General features: G+C 34.8%; 2 protein-coding genes across 2 annotated transcripts; both read right to left on the reverse strand.

Annotated features, from left to right (window-relative positions):
- Positions 1-5,218: 5,218 nt before the first annotated feature.
- On the reverse strand, positions 5,219-6,985 carry LOC113319002 (bidirectional sugar transporter SWEET14-like). The gene is made up of 6 exons (XM_026567304.1): positions 6,758-6,985; positions 6,608-6,644; positions 6,287-6,497; positions 6,035-6,199; positions 5,810-5,929; positions 5,219-5,717 (listed from the first exon to the last, which is right to left on the reverse strand). The coding sequence occupies exons 1-6, from the start codon at positions 6,795-6,797 to the stop codon at positions 5,469-5,471; spliced, it is 822 nt and encodes a 273-aa protein (XP_026423089.1). The 5' UTR covers positions 6,798-6,985; the 3' UTR covers positions 5,219-5,468.
- A 2,789-nt stretch (positions 6,986-9,774) lies between these two features.
- Positions 9,775-12,455, reverse strand: LOC113317724 (pentatricopeptide repeat-containing protein At3g12770-like). Its single transcript, XM_026565864.1, has one exon. It carries the CDS (start codon positions 12,395-12,397, stop codon positions 9,956-9,958), a length of 2,442 nt encoding a protein of 813 aa, XP_026421649.1. The 5' UTR covers positions 12,398-12,455; the 3' UTR covers positions 9,775-9,955.
- Positions 12,456-25,605: the final 13,150 nt, after the last annotated feature.

Here is a 25,605-nt window from a genome sequence, read left to right on the forward strand (position 1 = left end):
ATACATGTGACTTAACTGGGTTAGATGGCAATGTTAACGGAATGGGACATTTTTCTAACTATTTCTAACGTTGGAGCAGATTTCTAATATTGCACCTCATATTGAGGCATTTTTCCATTTTTCCCAAATAAAAAACACCATCAAGAAGATAGAAGCGGGAAGAGAAAAAAAGAAAGCCTTTTCTTGTTTTGTACCATCAGTATGAAAACAGATATAAAACACAATCATGAAAATAGAAGCAGGAAGAGAAAAAAGAAAAACTTTTCTTGTTTTGTACCATCAGTATGAAAACAGATATAAATGGAGAAAACAAAGAGATTAGCGTGGTACAGTCAAGTCGACCGTAATGGCAACTGCAAGATGAAACTTAGTTTATATAAAGACAACTCTCTTTATTGATGTTTAGAAAATCTCTCAAAACTAAACACAAGCTCTAATCTTGCTCATATGATCAACCACAACTTTGGTGATCATATATATATAGAACTATGAATTCCTTTTCCTAGTCCTATTACCTTATTACATGTCTTTCCTTTTCTTAGAACTAGATGACTTCTAATTCCCTTAGGATTACATCAATTTCCTAATCTTGTCCTAACCAGCTTGTTAGTGACTTCTATGTTGAAGTTTAACCAACATTCTCCCAGTTAAGCTTCAACCTTACCCGTGACATATCTTGTACTCCAATCAATTGTCTCATTTCTTCAAACTTGATCCGAGCTAATGCCTTTGTCAATATATCTGCTTTCTGCTCAGTTCCTGGTACGTGTTCAACGTTGATGATCTCCTTCTCGATACATTCTCGTATGAAATGATACCTTTTGTGAATGTGTTTCGTCTTCCCATGAAACACTGGATTTTTAGTGAGTGCAATTGCAGACTTATTATCAATCTTGATGAGAAATTTTTCAGGTTCTCTTCCTTTGATTTCACCCAATAATTCTTGAAGCCATATTGATTGTTTAGCTGCTTCTGTTGCGGCCATGAACTCAGCTTCGCATGATGACAGAGCTACTGTGTCTTGCTTCTGTGAGCACCATGTAATAAGTGCTTCTCCTAGATAAAATATATGACCAGTTGTACTTTTCCATCATCTTGGTCAATATTATGACTGTTGTCACTATACCCAACAATTCCTTTTGATCCTCCTCGACCATACTTCAATCCATAGCTGATTGTTCCTCTTAGATATCTCAATATCTGCTTTATTACATCACCATGAGACTTGTGTGGACTCTGCATATAACGGCTTGCTACTCCCACAGAGAAAGCCAAGTCTGGTCTTGTGTGTAACAAGTATCTAAGGCATACAACATTTCTTCTATAACTCGTTGGATCAATCTCAGCTTCTTCTTGTGCCACTCCATTAGTATCTTAGTTGGATTACAAGTTTCAAGTCCTGCTTCTTTCAGAATTCTCCTTGCATAAGCTTCTTGTTTAATCTGAATCTCATCTACTCCTTGATGGACTTCTATGCCAAGGTAATAAGTGAGTTTTCCGAGGTCTGACATCTCAAACTTTGATGACATTTCTCTCTTGAAATCATTGATCACCTTAAGGGAGTTGCCAGTCAAAAATAGATCATCTGCATAGACTGCAATCACAAGAAGCGTTCCCTTTTCTTCTCTTCTGTATACTGATGTTTCTTTAGAGCACTTAAGAAATCTGATTTCTCTTAAGATTTGATCTAACTTTGTATTCCAGGCTCGAGGAGCTTGTCTTAGACCATATAGAGCTTTTGATAACTTATAAACCTTATGCTCTTGTCCTTTTACTTCAAAACCTTCTGGTTGTTCAACATACACATATTCTCGCAATTCACCATGTAAGAATGTTGTCTTAACGTCTAAGTGGTGAATTTCCCATGAGTTTGATGCTGCTTCTGCTATTAAGAGATGAATTGTCTCTAGTCTAGCAACTGGTGCGAAAACTTCATCAAAGTCTATGCCTGATTCTTGAACGTATCCCTTAGCTACAAGTCTTGCCTTATATTTGTTGACAGTACCATCATCATTCCGTTTTATTTTGAAGATCCACTTAAGACCAATCACTTTTACCCCACCTGGCTTATCAACTAGAAACCAAATCTTGTTTCTGTTGATTGAAATAATTTCTTCTCTACATGCTTGTGTCCATTTAGTCGAGACCTTTACTTCCTGAAAATTCCTTGGTTCATCATTAAAAGAAAGTAACATTATCTCACATTCTTCTGCAGCTTGAAGAACATAATACTCCAGATATTGTGGATTTTGTATCTGTCTTGTTGTTTGTCGCGGTGGAATAGGTTGAGTTATTTCATCGATCTCTTCTTCTTCTTCTTCTTCTTCTACTTCTTCGTTATTCTCAGTGTTTTCATTATTCTCTTCTTCTTCTTGATTAACATCAATGTTTCCATTGGTATTGATGATTATGGGTCCTTCGCCTTCATCAATTACTTGACCCCATCTCATGTGAAACATTCCTGGATCCCTACTTGGTCCATCATTAGTTTCTTTCCAGTTCCAGTTTGCTTTTTCATCGAATACCACGTCGCGACTTACTACCACTCTGAATGTTGTTGCTTTTGGAAAACCTTGACGCGTTTGTTTCCCAACTAAACATGATTCACAGATCCTTGATTCATCGTTTATCTGTGGTAGCCCTCGAACCATCTTGTTCTGAAACATAATTTTTAAGGTTCTGAAACTTATGTGTCCTAACCTTGCGTGCCACTTCCATGTATGATCTTCCAGTCTCGTATTCAGACACAATGGCCTTCCAATCATGAGACTTATCTTGTAGAGTCTATTCTGTGAGCGTGAGACTCTAACTAAAAGTCTTCCACTTGGGTCATGAACTGTTAGATAATCTTGTCGCATTCTAACATCACATCCAACTTCTGTAGCTTGTCCTAAACTTAGAATGTTGCTTTGTAAGTTTGGGATGAAGTAGATGTTTGTGACAAGCTTCTGTTCTCTGGTCTTGCTCTGAAATAGAATTGATCCTTTCCCTTCAATTTCTACAGAAGATCCATCCCCAAACTTCACTTGTCCTTTGATTTTCTCATTGAGTTCAGAAAAGTAGTGTCTCTTACCAGTCATGTGATTGCTGGCTCCACTATCTAAATATCAGATTCTTATTTCTCCATCCTTTGATTCGTAGTTCTTTAGTATTAGGTTCCCTTCGTTTAAGAATACAAATTCGTGCATGAAAAGGGTTGTATCTGCTTCCCTTGTTTCATTCTTGTTTGTTTCTTCCATCTTTTGTATTCTTTCAGGGCATACAGAGGAGAAGTGTCCTGGTTTATCACATCTGTAACAAATAATGTTTGATCTATCCTTCTTTTCTTTCCCTTGGTTTTGATCATTCTGACTTGTTGTTCTATCTTGTGAGTTAAACCTTCCTCCCCTTCCTCGGCCTCTGTTTCCTCTACCACCTCTTCCACGACCTCTTCCTCTTGTCGCAGAGTTTTGTTGGTAAGAGTTTGTGTACAAGAGTTTTCCTTGAGTTTCTCCATTGTTTTCTTCATCAAGGATTCTTTCTTCATATGCTTTCAATCTTCCAATTATATCTTCATAGCTAGTCTTCTTTAAATCTAAGACTTGTTCGAGAGAATCTATGATATGAATATACTTGGATCTTGGTAAACTATTGAGAAACTTCTTTACCAGTTTATCTTCATCAATGGATTGTCCAAGTGACGTAGCTTTTGAGGCTATCAATAGTATCAGTGTCTTTCATCTTCAGTCTTTCAAATTCAGACATTAAAGTTTGCATACGGGCTTCTTTTACTCGATCAACTCCGAGATTACGTGCCTTTATTGCATCCCAAATTTTCTTTGAAGTTTCCTGTTCACCAACTTGTAGAACAAGACATTCTGGTATTGCTTGAAAGAGTAATCCAATGGGAACATTGTTTTTGTCTGGGTCCAATGTACCAGGATCAATTGTTTCCCAAACTTTGTAGATTTTCATCAGTACCTTCATTCTCATGGCCCATACTGTGTAGTTTGTGGCGTTGAGGATTGGAACTTGTATTGATGGTGGCGTGAACTGTTTTGCACCCACAATGGTGGTTTCGTTTTCCATGGCTCAGAAACAAGCTCTGATACCAATTAATGGCAACTGCAAGATGAAACTTAGCTTATATAAAGACAACTCTCTTTATTGATGTTTAGAAAATCTCTCAAAACTAAACACAAGCTCTAATCTTGCTCATATGATCAACCACTACTTTGGTGATCATATATATATAGAACTATGAATTCCTTTTCCTAGTCCTATTACCTTATTACATGTCTTTCCTTTTCTTAGAACTAGATGACTTCTAATTCCCTTAGGATTACATCAATTTCCTAATTTTGTCCCAACCAGCTTGTTAGTGACTTCTATGTTGAAGTTTAACCAACAGACCGTGGACATACGTAAGATACTCGAATAATCTCCATTTACATAAATGATTCCTATTCATAAGAATATAGTTTAAACAGTAAACCTAGAGTAACAAATTATCTTGTAAACTAAAGCTTATCTTGCTAGTAAACAGGATTTACTAGATTACATAATCTTGTAGGTGTTGCCCGTTTATTGACCGCACGGTTGTGTTATACTCTTAACAGTGTATGAGGCTGAACTTTATGGTGCACACACACTAGTGAAGAACCACATTGTGCCAGTTAGCACTCGTGAAAATTGCAACATCATTTTTGTTTTTAGGGGTGTGACAATTTCCATTTAATGGACCTATTTCTCGTACGATTCTCGTACGAAAACACTATTGGCGGCCACAATTTACAGTCCAGCTAGTGGTCCAATCTTATGTGGCATTTCATTTATTTATTTTTTTGGTTTGAAGCATGGCGTTTCATGGTTGGTTGGCATTGTTTTCTAGGCCCGATTGTTTTCAAAAGGATTTCTTTCCTTTACTTTTCTTTTGATACCAATAGAAATTGAATTAACGATTATTCCATTCTCTGCTTAATTTCTCAGTTCTAGCTACTTTGGACAGAATGTCCGCTACTTTATTACATTCTAGGCCCGGCCGTTTTCAGAAGATCTTGTTCTCTTCCAAAATTTTCAGGGTTTAAACTGTTGGGCTATGAATTTGGACCCCGAATCACTAATGAACTTTTGCAGTCTACAGTTCAAACAGGGCAATGTGTTCAAGTGAAAAATATCGCTAATTTGATTATGATTAATGTAAAACCAGAAGAAATATAACATATAATAAGGCGCAAGATTAGGACTAAACCAAATAATTCTATTCATGCTTTTCACTATTACAAGATTTCTTCTTATTATCATCTCGATAAAGATGGAATAATGATGATGACAATATGGATGGATAGAGGTTTAATGATACCAAGTCCCTAAGAGAAATATATAGTGAAGAAATAGCAATAATAATAACTAAGCCGAAACTATAATATATGCTCATTCGAATCTCCATTGGCCTATGATCTGGATTTTTATGTACGTCTTCAAGAGAATCACACAATGGTTTCAGTTGGTCTGACGATAACTACTGCAGGGTCAACGCCGTCGCAAACTATGATCTGGTGAGTGTCGGGCGCTCCAGTTTCTTTTTTGTTTTTATCCATGTCCGTCTCAAGTTTGGTTAAATCGACGACGTTTAGGGCTACTTCTGGTACTGGTACGACATCTTTCTTTGCATTTCTGTAGATTACGTATAGCAACATCTGAGCAATCCCGAAGATGAACCCTAATACGTTTGGCAACTGAAAATCAAACCGAAATCATTATATTAGTAAAAGAGTGTATAAATTATTTCATAATACAAGGCAATTGGTGGTTTTTAGTTGTTACTTACTGCAATGTAGTAATCCTTCACCAACAGACCATAAAAGAACCACATCACGGCACATAGTGTGAGACAGCAAGATAAGGGAAATGGCAAAAATTCGACACTCTTTGTCCTTATCACTTTTCTCTGCAAAACCCAAACAAAACTAATCAGCAAAAACCATTTGAGCTTGTAAAAATTTTAATCTGACATGGTTATAAACTGCATGTTTTCTGTAATTATAATTTATACCATAATCATGAGAGGAGCAGCAAATACGCAGACTGAAAAGACAGAGCAAATCCAACCAAGAGCTGTCAATCGCACCGATGCCTTGTGAATCAAGTAGTATGTAGAAAGTAAGATTGTGCCAAATGATATTACGTTCACCATGAGCAACATCTTTACTGTAGAAAACTGCAAGGGGAAAGAGACTTGTCTTAGAACCAGTTCACCTCTTGAATATAAACCAAATTAATATATATGCACTTGACAGATACTCACTCTTGCTGGTTGAGGAGCATAAACCAAGTAGATAATGATGTAAAGAGATTCAATGGTGCATCCAATAGCATTGATAGGAATTAGCAGGGATTTATCACTCTTTAGTAAACCATAATACATCCACAACATGGCACTAAACAGTGCTACTACATATGGCAGTGATTGAAACCCTTCTGATGATTTTCTCTTATAAACCCTGTAAAATGTTTGCCTTCACCAAAAACAAACAAAAAAATGTTATGATTCCTCCCGAACAATTAAACAACAACAAAGAGAACCTGCTAATTAAGATTGATATTTTGTAAGGGAAAGAGAGATTACAGTGGGGCCAGATACACCATGAATGACACAATGTTGCCTACAAAATCACGAAAGCAAAACACACAAATGATCAGAACTAAGATTAACAAAGAAAATTTTAGGAAGAAATTCTACAGAGAAAGGAGAAGGTCTGTGATAAGATAGTAATACCAAGAATGCCAAATATGAAGACTAATAAAGGAGCTGCCATTTTCTTGAGCTAAAGATTTTCTGTTGAAGCTCTCTTGCAGAAACTAATAGTTACTCTTGAAGTTGCAAAGAGAGAGCTTGAGGAATTTCTATAACCTAGACAAGGGTTTATATACTCGTCAGTGAATGAGATGTGATCGTGATGGGTTTGATAAAGCTTGCTAAGCTTTTTTATGTTGGCTTCTTCAAGCTTCTTTCTTCAAGCTATAATGTAGTCCAAAAATGGTTGTTAATGGAAGTTACAATTTATTGCCACCAATAAATGGAAAATGTGTGCATTTTATGATCCTCGGAGGGTAATTTTAAGCCCATTCCGTGTTACATTGGTTTTGTACTATATGTTCAAGCTTCAAGGAAAATACTTGTGTTAAATCAGTATTTATAATTTTTATTTTTATTTTAGAAAATCAGCAGCAGTTATAATAAACTCGAGCAATGTCGATTGTACCTGCATTGAGATGAGCCATAGGTTTGGGTCGCCATAATTTTGCATTAACTTACCAGTGAATCCCTATTATTGAAATTTGAACTCGTGGAGGCTAAAATTTTCACACAATTCAGAAGTACACAAATCGTCAATAAAAGTTTGGAAAAGATAGTGATTTTTTAAGGGCCATCTATCAGTGGTGTGCTTGGCCCTCACATGCTATGTTACCAATGAGTCATGGTTGACCAGTGTCTAGAATTTAGTCAACTTTACGTGGAGGGCTCTAGTTAAGTTGTTAATTCAAATTATTCCTAACTAAGAATTTGTATTTTGGATGAGGAACATCTTGGGGAGAGAGTGCGAGGTGCTAGCTCCATTACGGTCATGAATCTAATTTTTTGTCCGAGCGTGCCCGGAGCACAACCGGAGGCTTCATTTCTCCCGTGCCTTAAACCGAAATAGGGAACTTTTCACAAGGTAATTTTTTTTTTGGGATAATATTCTAGACTATTTAGGAACTAAAGTGGCAGCATAAGAAATTTATGGAGGATCATAAAAGTTTTAAATAACCTTAATTACGAGGTTATCATTGTGAACCTGATTTGTGTTTTTCGAATGTTTTTTTTCTTTTACCACTCCGTAATATATTACAAAAAATTTGGTGTATTGTTGAAATAAATTTTTTGAAAACCGTAGCTTTCATAAATAATTTTGTACGATAATTTTAAGACTTTTCGTGTAGGACTCATTATTCCCAAGTCTCTTTATTGATTTTTTTTCCCAAAACCAGCGCCACATGGAAAAACCATCGCCTGTTTAGGTTATGGCTTGTGAGCCGCCGGTATACGTCAAGCAACCAAGCCAAGTTTCCAGAGATCGGTGGCGTGAAGAAACTGGAATGTCCAGAGAGATACAATGAGAAGACAAAAGAATTTGGTGAAACGTGTTTACGTTAGATAATCAAATTGAGCAGCACAAAAAGAAGGTCGTGATTTGCACGTGAGACTCTACTATCAGTTACATTCTTAAACGGTCTCCACTTGTCATATCTGACGTGGCCAGCCATCAAAGCTTTCTTCTTTACGAAAAATCCAATGGCATTCTCGGGATTAAAGTTTGGGTTTACGACAGATACTAGTCCATCATGCTGCACCATGGCATGAGTTTGGGTCGCAAGAAAGAATTGTAAACCAAGGTGTAGAATTGGAGCAAAATTTACATACTTGGAGAGTAAAGACAATGTGTCCGTCTCAAAAATATCTCTTTCGACATGTGAAACCGAGCAATCATTCTGTTTCGGATCATTTTCGATAGCGTTATCAGGACTGCTTTTCTTAAAATATGTAAGAAACAAAGAAATGCGGAAAACAGAAGACGCCTAGATGTGGTCACTGATTCATTTTCCATATATGTTCCTAATTTTTGATTTATACGTTTCCTGGTAGAAGTGACCAAGTCATGTACTCAGTTATTACGTACTGGCTGTCGACTCTGGTTGTTTATGCAGTGCACCAGTTAAAAATCGAATGGAATGCAGATTTATTTTCACTTATTTTGTTATTGCCCGACCTGAAGTTTGAGTAGAACTTTTTGAAGTTAGGCTGTATCATATTGAGGACTAGTTGATATAAGAAACCAAATATATCCCATCAAGACATAACAAATTTTAATACATTGCATCAAGCAATTCATTCATTACTGTTTGCTCAAACAAAACTATGTACTCACTACATGATCACAACCAACCCCATGGATTGTTCTGTAAAAGAAAGAAAACGTCATCGTCCCGAAACGCGTCATTGATCGGAAGGAATGTTCCATCAAACTAACTGCGTATAAGTCATTGATGGTGCATAATTGGTTTGAATTTTGTCTTGTATTGTGTTTACTTTACTCAGTTCATTTTTAGTAGATGCTTTATATCTTTCTTTGTCGATACTCTTCTTTTGTTTGGTTACATATATGTTGATGATGAATGTGATTTTCCTCTTTTAGGGTTAGAAAGCTCAAGCATTCATTCTTAATTTGGATTTATATAAACTTGCAACAGCTGTTTTTGTCCTTTACACCTCCTTAAACATCAATTTAGCTAAACAAAACTACCTTAAGACCACCACTAAGTTTCAATCTTTGTTGTTGTTTTGTTTTTGTTTTTTTTGAACTGCCGTTTTTCTTTTCTTTCGATTCCATTTTATTTTATGTTTCATGAGGCACACATTTTTCGTCGTGCAAAAGTGCACGCTGAATCCAGGAAGCCGTGCATCTCGGATGGATGAACCCTATGATTTAACCAGAGCATGTTGTCAACGATGAACACAGTGGTGACTTCCTTATGAGACATCAAAAATGAATGTCCATCAAGCATGATATTCAAAATTTTAGTATTATAAACACTGTCTTTGTCTTACGTTTCTGCAGACAATTTTTGTTTCAGCAAGTGGATTCCAGTAGGAAGAGTTACGCGTAGAAAAAAAAACAGCTTGATGCCATAATCATGTCCAAAAAAATTAGAAGTCCTTTTCTGGTTTTGTTTTTGTTTCTTGTGGTGTTTGCTGTTCTTTATGGAAAGTAATTACAGCTGAAAGACCTCCGCTATCATCTGTGGATGTGACCCAGTTTCTTGTAATAATACAATACTAGGAAAGCTGGATATGGTTGGACAACATTTGCAAAAATGCAACTTCATAAGTAGAATATTACTGATGCAGAAAATACATTTTCAACAACATCAATCACCAGTAGTCACCACAAGAACATTTACCATTGTCAAAATGATGGAATCGATTTGCATCTCTGACGATGATTTGCCTCCTAGCTATCTTCGAAATATACTTGGTAACGGTGTGGCAATCGCTACAAACTCGTAAATTCTTAGTTATTCTTATTAAACTTCCAGCTGGTGTGCATAGCGCAAAAGCCATTGCTAATCTCTCACTATGACCCCATAATAACTTCACCTTCTTCTCTTCGTCTACATCACGGAGAACACAACTTGTGTCAGGATAGTAACCTAAAGTCTCTATTTGTTTTCTTAACTCCTCCAGCATTTGATGGATTTCTTCCCAATACGGATGTGAATTATCTCCTGTGAAAAATGTATGAACCAAGTTATTTACTTCAAGCAAGCTATATCCTGGTGTTTTCCTCAACCCTCTCTTCCTCATTAGACCTCTAACGTAATCCACTTCGTTCCATCTTCCTCCTAGAGCATATATGTTTGATAAGATCACATAAATTCCAGGGTTCATCGAATCTAATGTAAGCAATCTATCGGCTGTTCTAATACCCATTTCGATTTTCTTGTGAGTTCGGCAACCACTAAGAAGTGCTTCAAGCACAGCATTGCCAGGCGCAAATGGCATTTGGTTGATCAAGGCTTCAGCTTCTTCAAGTCGACCTGCTCGGCTAAGAAGATCTACCATACAAGCAAAATGCTTCTCACTAGGGCTAATCTTGTAATCTTCATTCATGACTAGGAATAAGCTCATCCCTTCTTCCACAAGACCTGAATGACTACAAGCAGAGAAAAGAGAAATGAAAGTAGTTTGATTTGGTTGAATACCTTTCGTTTTCATCTGATCAAAAACATCGATAGCTTTATCTCCACGGCCATGAATGCCATAAGCAGTTATCATTGAATTCCACAGAACCACATCGGTTGATTTTAATCTGTCATCAAAAACCCTCTTTGCGGAGTCTAATTTTCCACATTTGGCGTACATATCAACCAATGCAGTTCTAATAACTTCATTAAACGAAATTTTATACCGTATCAAATAACCATGAACACTTCTTCCTTTCTTCAAAGAACCAACATGTGCACAAGCATGGATTAAGCTAACTAGGGTAACAACATTAGCAACTACCCCTTCCTCTTGCATCTGACCAAATAATCTCATTGCCTCCTCTGCATGCCCATTTTGTGCTAATCCCATCAACATTGCAGTCCATGAAATTACATTCCTCTCCTTCATTCGAGCAAAAACAGAACTAGCCAACTTTAAATCACCACACTTCGCATATAAATCAACAATTGCTGTTGACACAATGAAATTCGACTGAAGCCCTCTTCTTAAAACAAAACCATGAAGAACCTTCCCATTATCTAAACTAGATAGCTGAGCAGAACCCTGAAGCAGGCTAACAATCGTCACCGGATCAAATTCACAACCACTGAGAACTAATCTACGAAAAAGTTCAAATCCATCAAAAACACATCCATTCTGAATGTACCCAGAGATCATTGCATTCCACGAAACCAAGTTTCTCGTGGGCATCCTATCAAAAACCCTCCGAGCACTTTCAACATCGCCAATTTTACAATACATATCAACTAATGATGTAAGAACTAAAATATCAAAACCCATCCCCAAGCTATTCAAAAACCCATGAACACATTTCCCAAGCTCCAAATTTCCAATTCCCCCACATGCCTGAGTCAAACTTGCAATCGATACTTGAGTCGGTATAATCCCACCACCCAGCATCTTCCAAAAGAGATTAAAAGCCATATGAAAGTTACCCTTTTGCACATAACCTCCAATGATAGAATTCCAACAAACAACATCTTTACACGGTAACTCATCAAATATAGACCGGGCTTCATCGATATCACCAAATTTCACCAAAAACTTTATCATCGAACTCCCCAAAAATCTGTCGCTCGCCAGACCGTTCTCCATAGCATTTCTCATTATTATCTTCCCACTTTCAACATCCGATAAACTAGAACAAGCCTTGAGTGCAAGAGTACACGTAAAACTATCCGTCTTTAAACCAAGAGATCTCATTCTATGATACAATTCAATAGTGTCCATGAACTTCTCATTTCTGAAATACCCCCCCATCATTGTATTTCGTATAAAAATATTTGGGTCAGTAACTTGATCAAACACTTTTCGAGCGTCATTCAAACTACCCAGATCAGAATAACTTTTAATTACTTTAGTAACCAGAAATTCATCTTTCGAAAGAGAATTGGTAATGATTTGAGCATGAATAGATTGAATACATATAAGGTTTCTCGAAAATTCTTGTAATAGGGAAATGAATCTGTATACAATTGGTAACTGAGCATCTTTAATTGAAGATGTAACGGTCTTGAAGAAGATTGAAGAAATGGGAATTTTAGATACTGATTGATATACATTTACATATTTTGTTATACAAGGCATGAGAATAGATTTCAATAAGGGTTTGATTTAATGGATCTTTGTAGAGCTGAAGCCATTAAAGTTCTTCTCTGCTATGATAAAGTAGCGCCAACGTTTTTGTATATTTGAAAAATATATTTAAGCACAATGGTAAAGAGACTAAAAGTACGCAGAAGATTGTAAAATACGCCCTTATAATAATACGTTGGTGCTTAGCACCCAAATTTTTGTAGGAATTACCTATAGGTACTAATTTCCTAGTATTGGTTAGTGGCAGGTCAACCACTAAAGCCCAGTAGCCAGGGGTCCATAATAAAAAGAAAACAATAAAATGGACCCAACTTTTTAATCCCAGATCCTGTACACGTGCGGGAACATTTATGTGTAATTTAAAAATACCAGAAATAACCTTTCTACTTTACAGACCAATTCACAATTCACAATTCATCATTCTTCATTTTCTCTATTGTCTCTCTCGATTTGAAGAGCTCTGGCGACTTGCGATGAAGATTCTTACGAGGTCTTTGATCGATTAATCAGTTTCTCCGCGCAAGATTTTGTTCCCTAGATTTATTCCTCTGTATCTCCTTCGATTGATCATTTCTAACACCCTAAAAAATGGTGAGATTCTTAATTTAGTCTTCTTTTTATTGTTTTCTTAGGGTTTTGATATTTTCAGTATCTTCTTCTTTGCTGTTCGAGTTCTTTTTATCATCAATTAATTGGTTTTTACTGAAATTTGAGTGATTTGTTGGATTCGATCTACTAGTTACAGTCTAGTAAAATAGATATAATTTTGGATGTTTGATTGCTGATCCGTGAATTGGTTCGATGTAATGATCTGTTACGTTTGGTAGTGGATTAATGGATCTCACTTTGGCCACTGAAACGTTATAGGAAGAATTGATGTGTTGATTTGAGAACAAAAATTGTTATTGTTTAGATTATTCAGTAATATAGCCATAATTTTGTTTTTTGTTTCTTTTTTTTGTTAAAATCATGATTGGTTGTTGTTACAGATTATTTGATTCAACAGTACATAAACGGTATACTGAAGAAAAAAACTGGTTTAATTTTGTTATATTCATTGTTTTATTACTTTTTTTGTTTGATCCTGAAGTACCTGTATCCAATACTGGAATGGAGTTGTTTTTATTCTGTTAGATTCATAGGTTTATAAGTTATTTTTGACATGCAGTTGATTTTTAGTTTACGAATCAGAAGTACATATATGTAATACTGAAAATAATTGCTTGTAATTCTGTTGTGTTCATAGTTATACTCAGTTAATTCATATGATCTAGCAGTACATATGAAATACTGAACTGAAAGTGTTTCGGTTCTGATATATTCTTATGTTTCTGTTGGTTGTATATGTTTGTGCTTTTGGCTCTGAAATTGTTGTTAATTTTTGATGCGAGTATAGTACCCATCATGCGAGTTAATTTTTGATGTGAGTATATTTGGTTTACTGAAAAATCAGAGGCTGGTAATCTCCACACTACTACCCAATACAGTATGTTCAAAATTATAGAATAAAACATATACAATACATAACAACTGTACTGGATTTTTGAGCAGTGCATAACAACTATACTGGATTTGTTATTGAAGTAATTTTTCTTCTTACTGCATATCCATCTTCACACTACTACCCAACGCAGTATGTTTGAGACTATAGTAGAACATACACTACATAGCAGCTGTACTGGATTTTTTTAACAATGCATAACAACTGTACTTGAATATTTAGATTTTAGATGTTTCTGATGTTGCATTTTTTTCTTTTTTTACAGGCATGGAGAGATAGTCTTTGTAGATTCTGCATAAATGCCTTCTACATGGATATGAAAGTGCAGCAGCAGCAGCTCAATGCTTACTAAACTTGTATAGGACAAGCTTTCATACACAGGTTCGCCCATAATTACAATATTTAGAAATTTGATTAGAATGGTAGTTATTTCGTGAAAGATTAATGTTATGGAGTACTAGTTTAACCTTGTGCATATGTTAATGCCAATGTTTCCACAATCCTAAACCTCGTTTAGCTTACATTCGATAGTCACAGTGTATATACACTGCACTGCTAAAAAGACACAATGTATATATATGTTGCACTGCTGAAAACTCTACACTCAAGAGAAAATCGTTGCATAAACGATGTACTTCGTACTTCCTAACTTTATATGTGGCGAAGCCTTCATACACATGTACAAATTTCATTACTGTCAGGAGTAGTTTAAACCAATGACTGAGTAGTGGTTCTTGTCAATGATTTAGCTGACAGTACTGCTTCTAATATTGTTGTTTTTGATTTCATATTCAGAGGATTATCTTGAGTTTATTTTTTGATTTTTGGTAATTTTTGGTTTTGTTAAATTATATCTTTGAGATCTTCGCCACGACTTCACTTAAATTTTTTCTATTCCGTTTCATTAATGGTGTTGATGGTGTTGTTCATTTTGTACTCAAAAGGTGGTGGTGCTACTAGACTTTACAAGAATTTGATGAACAAACAAGATATCTAAAGAAAAATCTGTTGTGAAGACAAGTGCACCATTTTCCAAAATGAAATTTACATTAGCCTGATTTGTGTTTGTGCCGCATTATGCATAGGTGTTAGATGGAATTAGTTATCTTTTCAAATGTTATCCCTGTTATGATACATAAAATCCACTGAAATATGAGTGTATAAAATATATACTGACACAGTTGTGAAAGGAAGAATTGTTATCTTAGCATTATGCAAAGGTTTTAGATGGAATTAGTTGTATTTTAGAATGCAATCCCTGTTATGATGTTTAAAATCCAATGAAAGTATGAGTGTAGCTAATATGTACTGACCGTTGTGACAAGAAGAATTTCCTTTCTTTGCATTACGCATAGGTTATGTTGTGTAAACATACCAATAATGTTACTATGAAATTTTGTAGATTTGCTGGCATTCTATGAATCGTGGAATAAGAATTTTTCATAGTACATAAATGACGTACTCCTAAAAATCAATTTCCATTTGTTACTATTGTATCTGCCACTTGATCTTATTTTGATTACACTTGCACATAACTAAATACTCTTTATAGAAGCATTTCTTTAAGTTCTCGATAACATGTTCATTAGCCGATGGTGCATATGCATGTAATAATTGAGAAAGTAACTTGCCAAGCCACCTTGCAAACAAGAAATTCCGAATACAATTTTCATATTCATAAAAATAAAAATTGTGAATTACATGGGTGTAAGCACCTCTGGTCTCTCTGCAGTATAACTATAGAGTATATAATTGACAATTGTCGTATTTGGTGAGCTACGGAGATTACCTCCTTTGGCCCATAATTTAATAGAAAATCACAGTGTATAAGCGCTGCACTCCTGAGAAAATAAGTGTATAAATGATGTACTGTGATACTTCTCAGTGTATAATCGCCACCGGCCACACTCAAGAAAAAATCACTGTATAAATGTTGTTATGTGTTATTTCTCAAATATATTGGAGGAGCCAAAACAAATAGTTTAGACAATCTGACTGAGGTTGCACTCTTAATTACTAATTTTGTCGGATTTGGCATTTCGTTTTTTGCTATTTGGGTAGCTGGTGTTAGGCGTTGTGGATTTGTAATCGCATTACGGATCTTTCAATTGCACTAGATGAATTCCAAAGTTTTACTTTGCATTGAGTGTTAGACTTCAATAACTTGTGTGGTTACCAGTAAGACTGATTTAACTTGTGTACCAAATCTCGACTGTTTAATATTGCCATTTCGTTTGTATTGCAGGAACAAAAAGCTTTGGCAGAAGTTGTTTAATATTCAATCATCTACTGATTTTGTCTTTTTTCGATTTGCAGTCGTTAATCATTGTCTTTTTTCTTCTAGGTACAATACCGTGGTTAGCCGAGATAGTACTGGTAGTGTACAGTTTTGGGAAGGTGAACAAAAAATTCCTTTCCAGACACATTCTTTGCTATAAGGGTAATGTCAATGCTTTGGCATCTTCTCCTATTCATAATAAAGTATTTTTTTGTTGGTTCCGATGGTCAGGTAATGATTAGCAATCAGTGATTAGTTCCAAACTAGCTGTAAATTTGCATGAAGGTGTAGCGCATAGGTTGTTACTGAGGGTAGTTAAGTATGCTGATATATTCTTAATTTTTTTTAGCATTTTATGCAACTGGAAATCGAAAATGGGATCAAGGGTGTGTTGCCCCTTGTAGACCATGGTAATTTAATTTGCGGCACCACTGTTGATAGCTAACTAGCATGCTGATTGCAAGATTCCAACATATTGTCATCATTTTCTAGTGCAGACAGAATATGCTCTTGTTTTGAGTACATATTTGCTGCACCAATTTTATAAATACATATTATGTGCCCCAATTAAACACAGATTCTTTACATTGCGAATACACTACTCGTGAAGCCCATGAAGCCACTAGCACTACAGTGGAATCTCTCAAGCTACTTTGCAGAGTAGTCATTAAACAGTACATATATGTTGTACTAACAATTGTGCCTCATTAAATTCCCTGGATTTTGAGTGGTGCCTCATAATGATGAGGTCGCTGCTGACAGTGTTGGTGTAGACTCAAAGAGGACAGGTTGAATTGGATTTGAAATTTTCGACATTTCTTATGATGAGGCTGTTGGTGCTTTGGGAGGATAAGGTTCAACGCAAGTGGAGCAGTAGGGAGTGTTTCAGCTAGTAGTGGCTCGTTGGGTGGTAGGGAAAGCTGGAAGGGTGGTAGTGAAAGCTGGAAACTCGTGGCACTAAGAATATTCCACTAAGGTTTGTTTTATGTTATGGGAGGCATGTCCAGATTTACTGCCTACTGTGAGGATTCTTGAAAAAAGAGGATTCCAGTAACTAATGTCAATGATAAATTTTGTAACTTGGAGGAGGAAAGTGCGAATCTAGTTGTCCAAAAGTTTATGTTATTTTTTTTTCTTTTTATGTTTTTGTTTTACGTCTTGGTCTTGTTAAATGATCATTTTCTTATTTATTTGACACGCTCGACGCCAGGGGATAAATATGTCTTTTCTATATTTTAAACAAATATGGACCCTAAGCTAAGATTATTCTCCGGTTGGACCCTGTTATAACTAATACTTTGGGCCTAGGACCAAACAACAAATTTTCCCAAATTTTTTCGGATTCCGATGGGCCTTGTCAAATTTTGGAGAAGTTGTTTGCTAGGAACGATTTTTTTAGGGACCATGGTTTTTTTTTAGGGGACCATGGTTTTATTAGGCCACCTTCCCTATAGTTATAAGGGGTGTCCTAAAAATTGAAATGACTAACCTACTCTTAACCTAATGTAATTTAAAACCAACCCAATGACCACCTATATATAAATATAACCACCACCACCTCCCACCACCACCTCTCACCTCTGATTATCACCACCGCTAACCACCGATTACCACCACCACCTCCGCCCATCACCGCCGATTACCACCACCACTTCCGATTATCACCACCACCATCCACCGATTACCACCACCACCTCCGAGTACCACCACCACCAACCACCACCACCACTATATATATATATATATATATCTTAATTTAAAACATTAACAAAGATATTCTCACAAACCCATTACTTGTCATTCGTTTTTGGTTGAATAAATGAGAAGTAATCATTAAAATGAGTTGAAAATGGAAGTTGCAGAGAGGTTTAATGAAGGGTTTTTTTTTCATAGAAAAGTTCGGTTATCACGAATTAAATTTTTCTTAACCGAACTCAGAGTTCGGTTGATTCGAAAAAAAAAATACGTTTAACCGAACTCCTTGTATTAGAACAACACAAGTCCATAAGTTCGGTTCTTTCGCAAAATAAGGATATCACAGAACTTTAGTTTATGAAAATAATGAGAAGTCCACAAGTTCGGTTCGTTCGCAAAAATGTTAAGTTTTCTTTGTAACCGAACTCTACCTTTGAAACTTCGTAACCGAACTCTACCTAATTCGCCAAGAAATAAATTTCGTAGTAACCGAACGTTTGCCTAATTGCATATATGCATATATAAGCCCAGTTCGGTTGATTCGCAACATATGTTGAAGTTTGCGAACCAACCGAACTTCTAACACTAGGTTACTTTTAACCTGCAGTTCGGTTGGGAACTTGGTTGCGTTGAAGTTTGCGAACTAACCCGAACACACAAGATGTACCCAAATAAATTGTTAATTTCAAAGTTCGGTTACCTACCATTTTATCCTAGGTAACCGAACATTACACTGTACGACCAAAACCTCCATTAACGAGCGAGTTCGGTAACCTGCGTGTTTGGAAAACGTAACCGAACTACACTTTCAGGTGTGTTCGGTTACATGTTCTTGACATATGGTAACCGAACTGGCCCAAATCTACATAAAAAATTTCATTTTTTTTTTGAAAGTTTGGAGCAATTCAACCAACATTATCTAAGTTTGAAGCATACTTGGGTACCCCAAATACCCTTCCTCCGGTTGTGGTTGGTAAAATCCATCGTTTTTCATGTTTTCCTTCTTTATCTTCTCTAACTTTACTCTCTCAATAATTCTACTTCTTTAAAAAAAAGACCATCTGATTTTTTAATCTCACTAATTATCTTTAACTTAATCATCTCACTAATCATTACACTAACTATTATTAACACTAACTAATCATCACCCAAAATTATTCAGGAGGGTAATTTAGGTATTAATATAAATATCTAGATAAGGGGTGACCTAGATTTACTTCTAATGTCTTTACCCAAAATAAAACCATGGTCCCCCCCAAAATATCATGGTCCCCAAAAAATCGTTCTTTATTAGGGGATTCCCATGGGCCTTGTCAAATTTGCCAATTCGGGGATGGATGGGTAAAGTATGTTCGTCCACTATGGGAAAAGGTCCTCAGCGGCTTAGTCTCTACCTATGGCGAGCGGCCAAGTCCCAACTGTTAGGTGGCATAGAGTTTGCCGGTCGGTCTCCACCACAAAATAATTTTTTATGATCGCTATCAATGGCTATATCCCCTACCATGTATACCTCCGACTACGGTTACAACTAGTTCTTACAAATTTCACAATTATCTTCCTTATTTCTAATAAAAAAAATTATTTACTTTTTTTTCTCTCTCTTCATATGAATGAATCCTTCTGATAAAAAGATGCAAATTAATACGAATCGGTTAATGAAAAACAACAAATGTATTTTTCAGATGTTGCAACAACTGGATGATGAGTCTAATAAGGAAAGATAATTGACACTATTGTGATGCAAATATATTTAGGGTAGATACCTAAAGCTCCAGAGTTAAACCAGTATTCACAAGAAGATAGACGTTTTGAGGGTGTGACTTTTATCATCAGAAGCTAATGCACGATTGTTATATTATGTGCGTACTCGACCAAAATTTCCAGGGTCACAATCTCTCGGCATTTGGTGATAAAGATTATTTATCATCTTTCTCAGGTAAATTTTTTATCTCATTTTTAGTATGACGCACGAAATATTAGAGGTTATAATCCTGAATAAAAGGTTAGGTTATGGGTGTCCAACAGATTCTAACGATAAACTGAACATTGAACATGGTTTGGTGGAAAGAAGCCTTAGTTTTGCTATTAGTGGTGTGAGAAGTTTGAAATAAATTTAGGCGCGCCACAATAAAGAAAAGAGGAAATTTCTTTTTTCATGATGGCTAAAGTCACTTATGTTAGAAATTAATGCTTATGAACTGAGACTTAGTCCTATCAATAAAAGGAGCTAGTATCTGACTATTGTTGGATCTAAATTATTTAGTTACTTAATATCGAACAAGCGTAGACACACAAAAGATAATAACCTACATCAACCAAGCAATCAACCAATTCAAAGAATAAAGAGAACAAGCCACAACATAGAGATTTATAGTGGTTCGGCGCATAATATATGTCGTTTCAATTAATTAAGAGATACAAGTGTCTCTTTATGCGTATGAAATGATTCCAGACACACGATTTGAGACACTTATATTTGTCTCTTAAATTCATAAGAACAGAAATATATGTCTAAAAATCGTTGATTTGGTGTAGTGTTGTATATTATTTCCAGATTCTTTCTCGTTCTTCCCATTGTTTACATATAACCTTACCACTTGATCACTTTATATTGCATCATTCTTACGAAACTCATCGCTTTATAAGACATTAATTACTTCATCTAGTTTGATAGCTTCTTTTGATGCCAATGTACTTTGTATCAACGTATCATATGTATCCATAAAAGGACAAAATAGTAGCATAGATTGGTTTTCATCTTGAACGACTTCTCCCATATTCATCAAGTCAATCATGAACTTATTGAAATTATTAATATGTTCTTTAATAGACGTACCTGCTTTGAATCAGAAATGATACATTTGTTTCTTGCGAAACAATCAACTCGTGAGGGACTTTGTCATGTACAAGCCCTCGAATTTCTTCCATAAAGATTATGTATACTTTTCATACGTAATATACATGACCTCCTTAGATAAACATGAAAAAATTGCATCACAAGCCTACAAATCATACTCTTCCCACTCAGCATCATCCTTCATATCTGATAGCCTAACATGCTTCAAGGCTTTATGCAAACCTTGTTGAATCATCATATTCTTTATTTAAACTTTCCAAAGTCAAAAAATTATCATGTCATTAAACTTCTCCACACTTCTTTATTTGAACTTGCCAAAGTCAAAAATCTATATGTTAGAGTATTGCTCGGTTGAACCCACCAATCGTTGGTATGTCAAGTTTGGTTGTCATATTTTAGCTCCAAAACTCGAAGCTGCTTGATTATATTACTAGATTCAACTTTGTTAGGTTAGACTGTGAACATTAGAGGCAAGATTGTGTTACTGTGAAGAACCTGAATATGTATCGGTATCAACATACAAATTATCCTTTTGTTCGAGGCTAGTAATACGACTTGACTCAAGTCGTTTAGATTGAAAATATAACATGCATACAAAGTATATTTATATATCTCTAGTATTAGTGACTTGATCATTCATTTATGATCAAAGTGCCAAGGAAGCATATACTAGTTCTTTTACACAACTATAGCATATTGGTTTACGAAGTATAACGCCGTTTATCTTTTGAACTTCGTAGATACGACATAAAATTATCTTTGTAATTCGTTACTAGTTAGTGTGTTAAACTTTGAGTTGATTTCATACCTAGAAAACTATGTTTAACTACATGAGTTTAAGGAAGTAGATTTGCGAAACTTGTTCCACACTTGAAATAAATCAAAGGATCTATTCTAAGACCGATCTCTTAAACAATGATCTATACTAGGACCGATCTCAAGGATCTATGGTAGGACCGATTCCTTAAACAAGGATCTCTACTAGGAGCGGTCCAAAAGATCTATAACAGGACCGATCCCTTCACAAAGATCTCTAGATGGACTGATCCTTAATGTAACCAATGAAACGTTTTTTGGATTCGGCTATAAACTTAGGATTTGGATATCTATAGGAAATATGGTTTGGTTAATATGGAAAGTTTATAATGTCAACATAATATTTTGAACATGTGCTAAACTCTTATTACTTAATGTTTAAGTATTTTCCTTGATACTCAAGATGAGATCCCAAACTGAAATATTTCATAAAATCTTTTTGATGTTCATAATTTATATGTCTTTAAATTCCCAGCAATTAAAGCATATCTGGTTGTTATATTAGTAAAGTATATTCTTTATGCTATATAATATTGAGTTGTCATGCAAGAGATATTTCGGTATGTTAGTTGGATAATAGTTGGAATATTTACAAAACTAAAAATAAGCATTTACTACATATCTTTTGTATTTTCAGATTTGGTAATTCTTTCATGTCCAAACTATCTTGGTATAAATAGTGAAGTTTGTATTTCTTGCAAACGTGTCCGGCAACACACAGAACTTCGTGTTTAGTGTGAGGAAACCCACTAGCAGTATTCTCATAATACTCACTGGAGAGGAGAGTATTCTAATTAAGTGAAATCTCTTATGTGACCTTTGTTTAAAGACTTCTTCGGGATCAAGTAGCGTCTAGTGGTACCGTTGTTAGGAAACTAGATCATATCTTTATTTAGTTTTTGATTATTGACTTGACAAACGGTATAATTGAAACTTGATAAATCTAGTTTATTTATTCTCTAATCCTTCTTTTGTGATATAAGGTCACTCGAACTAGTTCAAGGATCAACGATTTCATATATGCTTTATTGCATCTAGATCTAAATATATGACTTGTAATCATCCATTATTAATAGACTCCATTATGTGCTTGATTGATCATAAGTGGAATCAAGTTGTTTGTGCATATAAATGAGGAGCAAAAAAATCAGAATTTGTTAAAATTTTGCAATTCCTGGAACTGGCACTCTCGTAAATTTCTATTTGGTTGAAAGGGGATTTTTCTTGGAACTGGCACCCTAATCTTGTAAAATTTTGCAATTCCTGCAACAGCCTTTATTTTATTTTTGTTACTATGATATAAATGAGAATTCTTTTATATATAGCTTATTTTAATTAATTTATATAATCCATAATCAAAATTGTAGATATGCAGGGCCATAATCAGTTATTGTTACACTAGATTAGTATAATAACCTTTATTTAAATTAGGAGAACAATTCGTTTTTGTTCTTGAAAAAATATAGCCGTGAAAAGTCAAATATGCTGGAATTGAAAAAAATCTCCAAATACATCCAATATTTTCATTAAGATATTTTACCTTTATCTAGATGTATAACATTGTTTTTCACTAAATTTTAGTTTTCATCTTAAAAGCATGTATAATATATAGATCTTGTATTAGTTACACTAGAAAAATATGTGAAAATTACAAGTCTCAAAAATTTGTGAATGGTGATAATTGTAATTTTTAACTCTTAGTTAATGCGTCAAGTGAAAATATTCACTAGAAAAATACATGGTTAGTGATATATAGTTATCACCAATATGTTACCAGGGCAAAACCCTAGGAAAATGGAATGATTGATCGATTCCCATCATTAAACAACTTTATTGATATATATTAGAATAACTATACGAAGAAAAAAGTACAATCACATGCCAACTATTCATTGAACACAAAAAGATTTAGCTATATTAATCACGATGAATATTATAGCTACAACTTCTTTAAAAATTCCTATATTAGTCATAGTGGAGAATTATCTATAGAGTTTATGATGAATATTAAATATTTGAAAAGAAAAAAAAAAGTTATACCTAACCAGTACAACAAAAGCAGAAAAGTGAAAAATCAAATATTGATTTCATTAAAAAAAACAGTTTTGTTTTAAAGAAGAGATAAAAGAATAACCATCTTATTTGAAGGTAACATATTAATGGACCAAAAATTTGGTAAATACATTTTCTCAAGAAACAACTAAAAAAAAAGAAAAGGATAAAGGGTATTTTGGCTATGCCGAAATTAGGAAAACGAAGTCAGCTGAAAACTTACCTTTTCAAATAATAATCTTATATTATGAATAATCTTAAGTTTGTTATATATACCATCTTACTAATGGGTTTCTAAAATAGAGAGGTATCTTACTTGGGTTCTTCGTAGGTTTTCATGATCATCCGTGTCAAATTCATCAAGTATTTAGAAAATCAACTGATGAAGTATTTATTTCTTCTTAAAATCGAGTGAGAGATATGCCACCACGAAGAAAGCAATTTGGAAAAAGTTCTTTCAGATTAAGACCAAATCTAAGAAGGATGATTTATGACCAATGTAAACTTAACTTCCCTAAGAGGAGCTTCTGGAAAGGTATTGAAACAAAAAACTCATACTAGAACGCATTACATCGAAAAATACTTCTTAAGTGGTACCCAAACAGGCTATGGTTCAGATATATTCAATATAGAGAATTGGTAACTCATTGGGATATGGTCCTAGAGCTAAGATAGAGCTTTAGGAGGGTCACATAATGGTTATAACTTATTTTTCTCTTCTCTTTTTAACTACAACCTTTTTTCTTTCAAAAAAAAATCAAAAAGTTGATATCGTTTTCGATGTGCAATCTTAATGGTATTTTAAACAAGATTATTATTAAGGGGAGAGCCATTTTTACTAGAGAAGAAATTGACTTAGTCTAATTTATTTGACTATGGGTCAATATTATGTGGATCTAGTATTAATAAGTTTCCCATATCAATGACTATTCTTTTCTTTTTTTTTTTGCTTTTTATGTCACCCTTTAGCCTACCCATCCTATATTTGTACCAGCTAAATTATCAAGTTTAACTAAAGGCTAATAACTAACATCAAGTCTTGCAACAACGAAAGTGTAAGAATTCGAAGTTAAAAAGATGAAGGTACCCAAATACACCACAATCTTTTTATATCAACCTGTAAGTCCTCTACCGAATGTGATCGTCTATGGAAAGAGTCGAGACAATACAACAATTTGTTCACACTTCGTGTGATCGTCTATGGATACGAGATCGAGACAATACAACAAAAAGATCACTTGTGTGATTGACTATGGATACAATATCGAGACGATACGACAACAAAGTGATCACTTGATAATAGGTTCGGAATCAACCAAAACTCTATAGGATCAATATCAAGTTTTACGGAGTTAACATACAAGTGTAATTTACTTTTAATTATAATAAACAACAATTATAATTGTGGAATAGAAAAGTAAATGACACGACAAGATTTTGTTAACGAGGAAACCGCAAATGCAGAAAAACTCTGGGACCTAGTCCAGTTTTGTATACTCTCAGAATTAATCCACTATACAAAATCTAATACCAACTTCGTAAGTTAAGACCAAGCAGACTACCCCTAGATACTTAGGTCCCTCAGTATCCCTGCGCCTTCGACTTCTAGAGTCACGCACGTGAATAGCAAGTTGGATCGTATTCCAAATAGCAAAGGAAGAAACTGTTCGGTAACCAATCTAATCAATCTTGCTAGAAGATATTAATGAGTCGTTGATAAAGGCTCTTATGGTCAATATAATAAACTCTTTTTTTTGGTTAGATATATTCAATAACTACCGAAATAGTCAATTATATATTCACACCAATCAATATAGATATCAAAGAGAAATATAGAGAATGCCGATCTCACGCAACTAATCTATCAAAGATAAACTGATTCTAGTTGGATCCCAACCGATCAAGGTTTGTGCACTAAATCCACAAGATACGAAAACTATAAGAATTCTTCTTCATCTTCAAATATTCTATTACCTTTAAATACCTGCACAACACCACTT

This window comes from Papaver somniferum, chromosome 10 (assembly GCF_003573695.1).
Source record: "Papaver somniferum cultivar HN1 chromosome 10, ASM357369v1, whole genome shotgun sequence".
Classification (NCBI taxonomy): Eukaryota; Viridiplantae; Streptophyta; class Magnoliopsida; order Ranunculales; family Papaveraceae; genus Papaver; species Papaver somniferum.

Coding starts and splice junctions, on each gene's coding strand:
- LOC113319002 (XM_026567304.1), bottom strand. CDS start 6,797: ATGGCAGCTCCTTTATTAGTCTTCATATTTGGCATTCTTG. Junction 6,645..6,757: donor CTTCATATTTGGCATTCTTG/GTATTACTATCT, acceptor GTGATTTTGTAG/GCAACATTGTGTCATTCATG. Junction 5,718..5,809: donor TGAAGGATTACTACATTGCA/GTAAGTAACAAC, acceptor TTTGATTTTCAG/TTGCCAAACGTATTAGGGTT.
- LOC113317724 (XM_026565864.1), bottom strand. CDS start 12,397: ATGCCTTGTATAACAAAATATGTAAATGTATATCAATCAGTATCTAAA.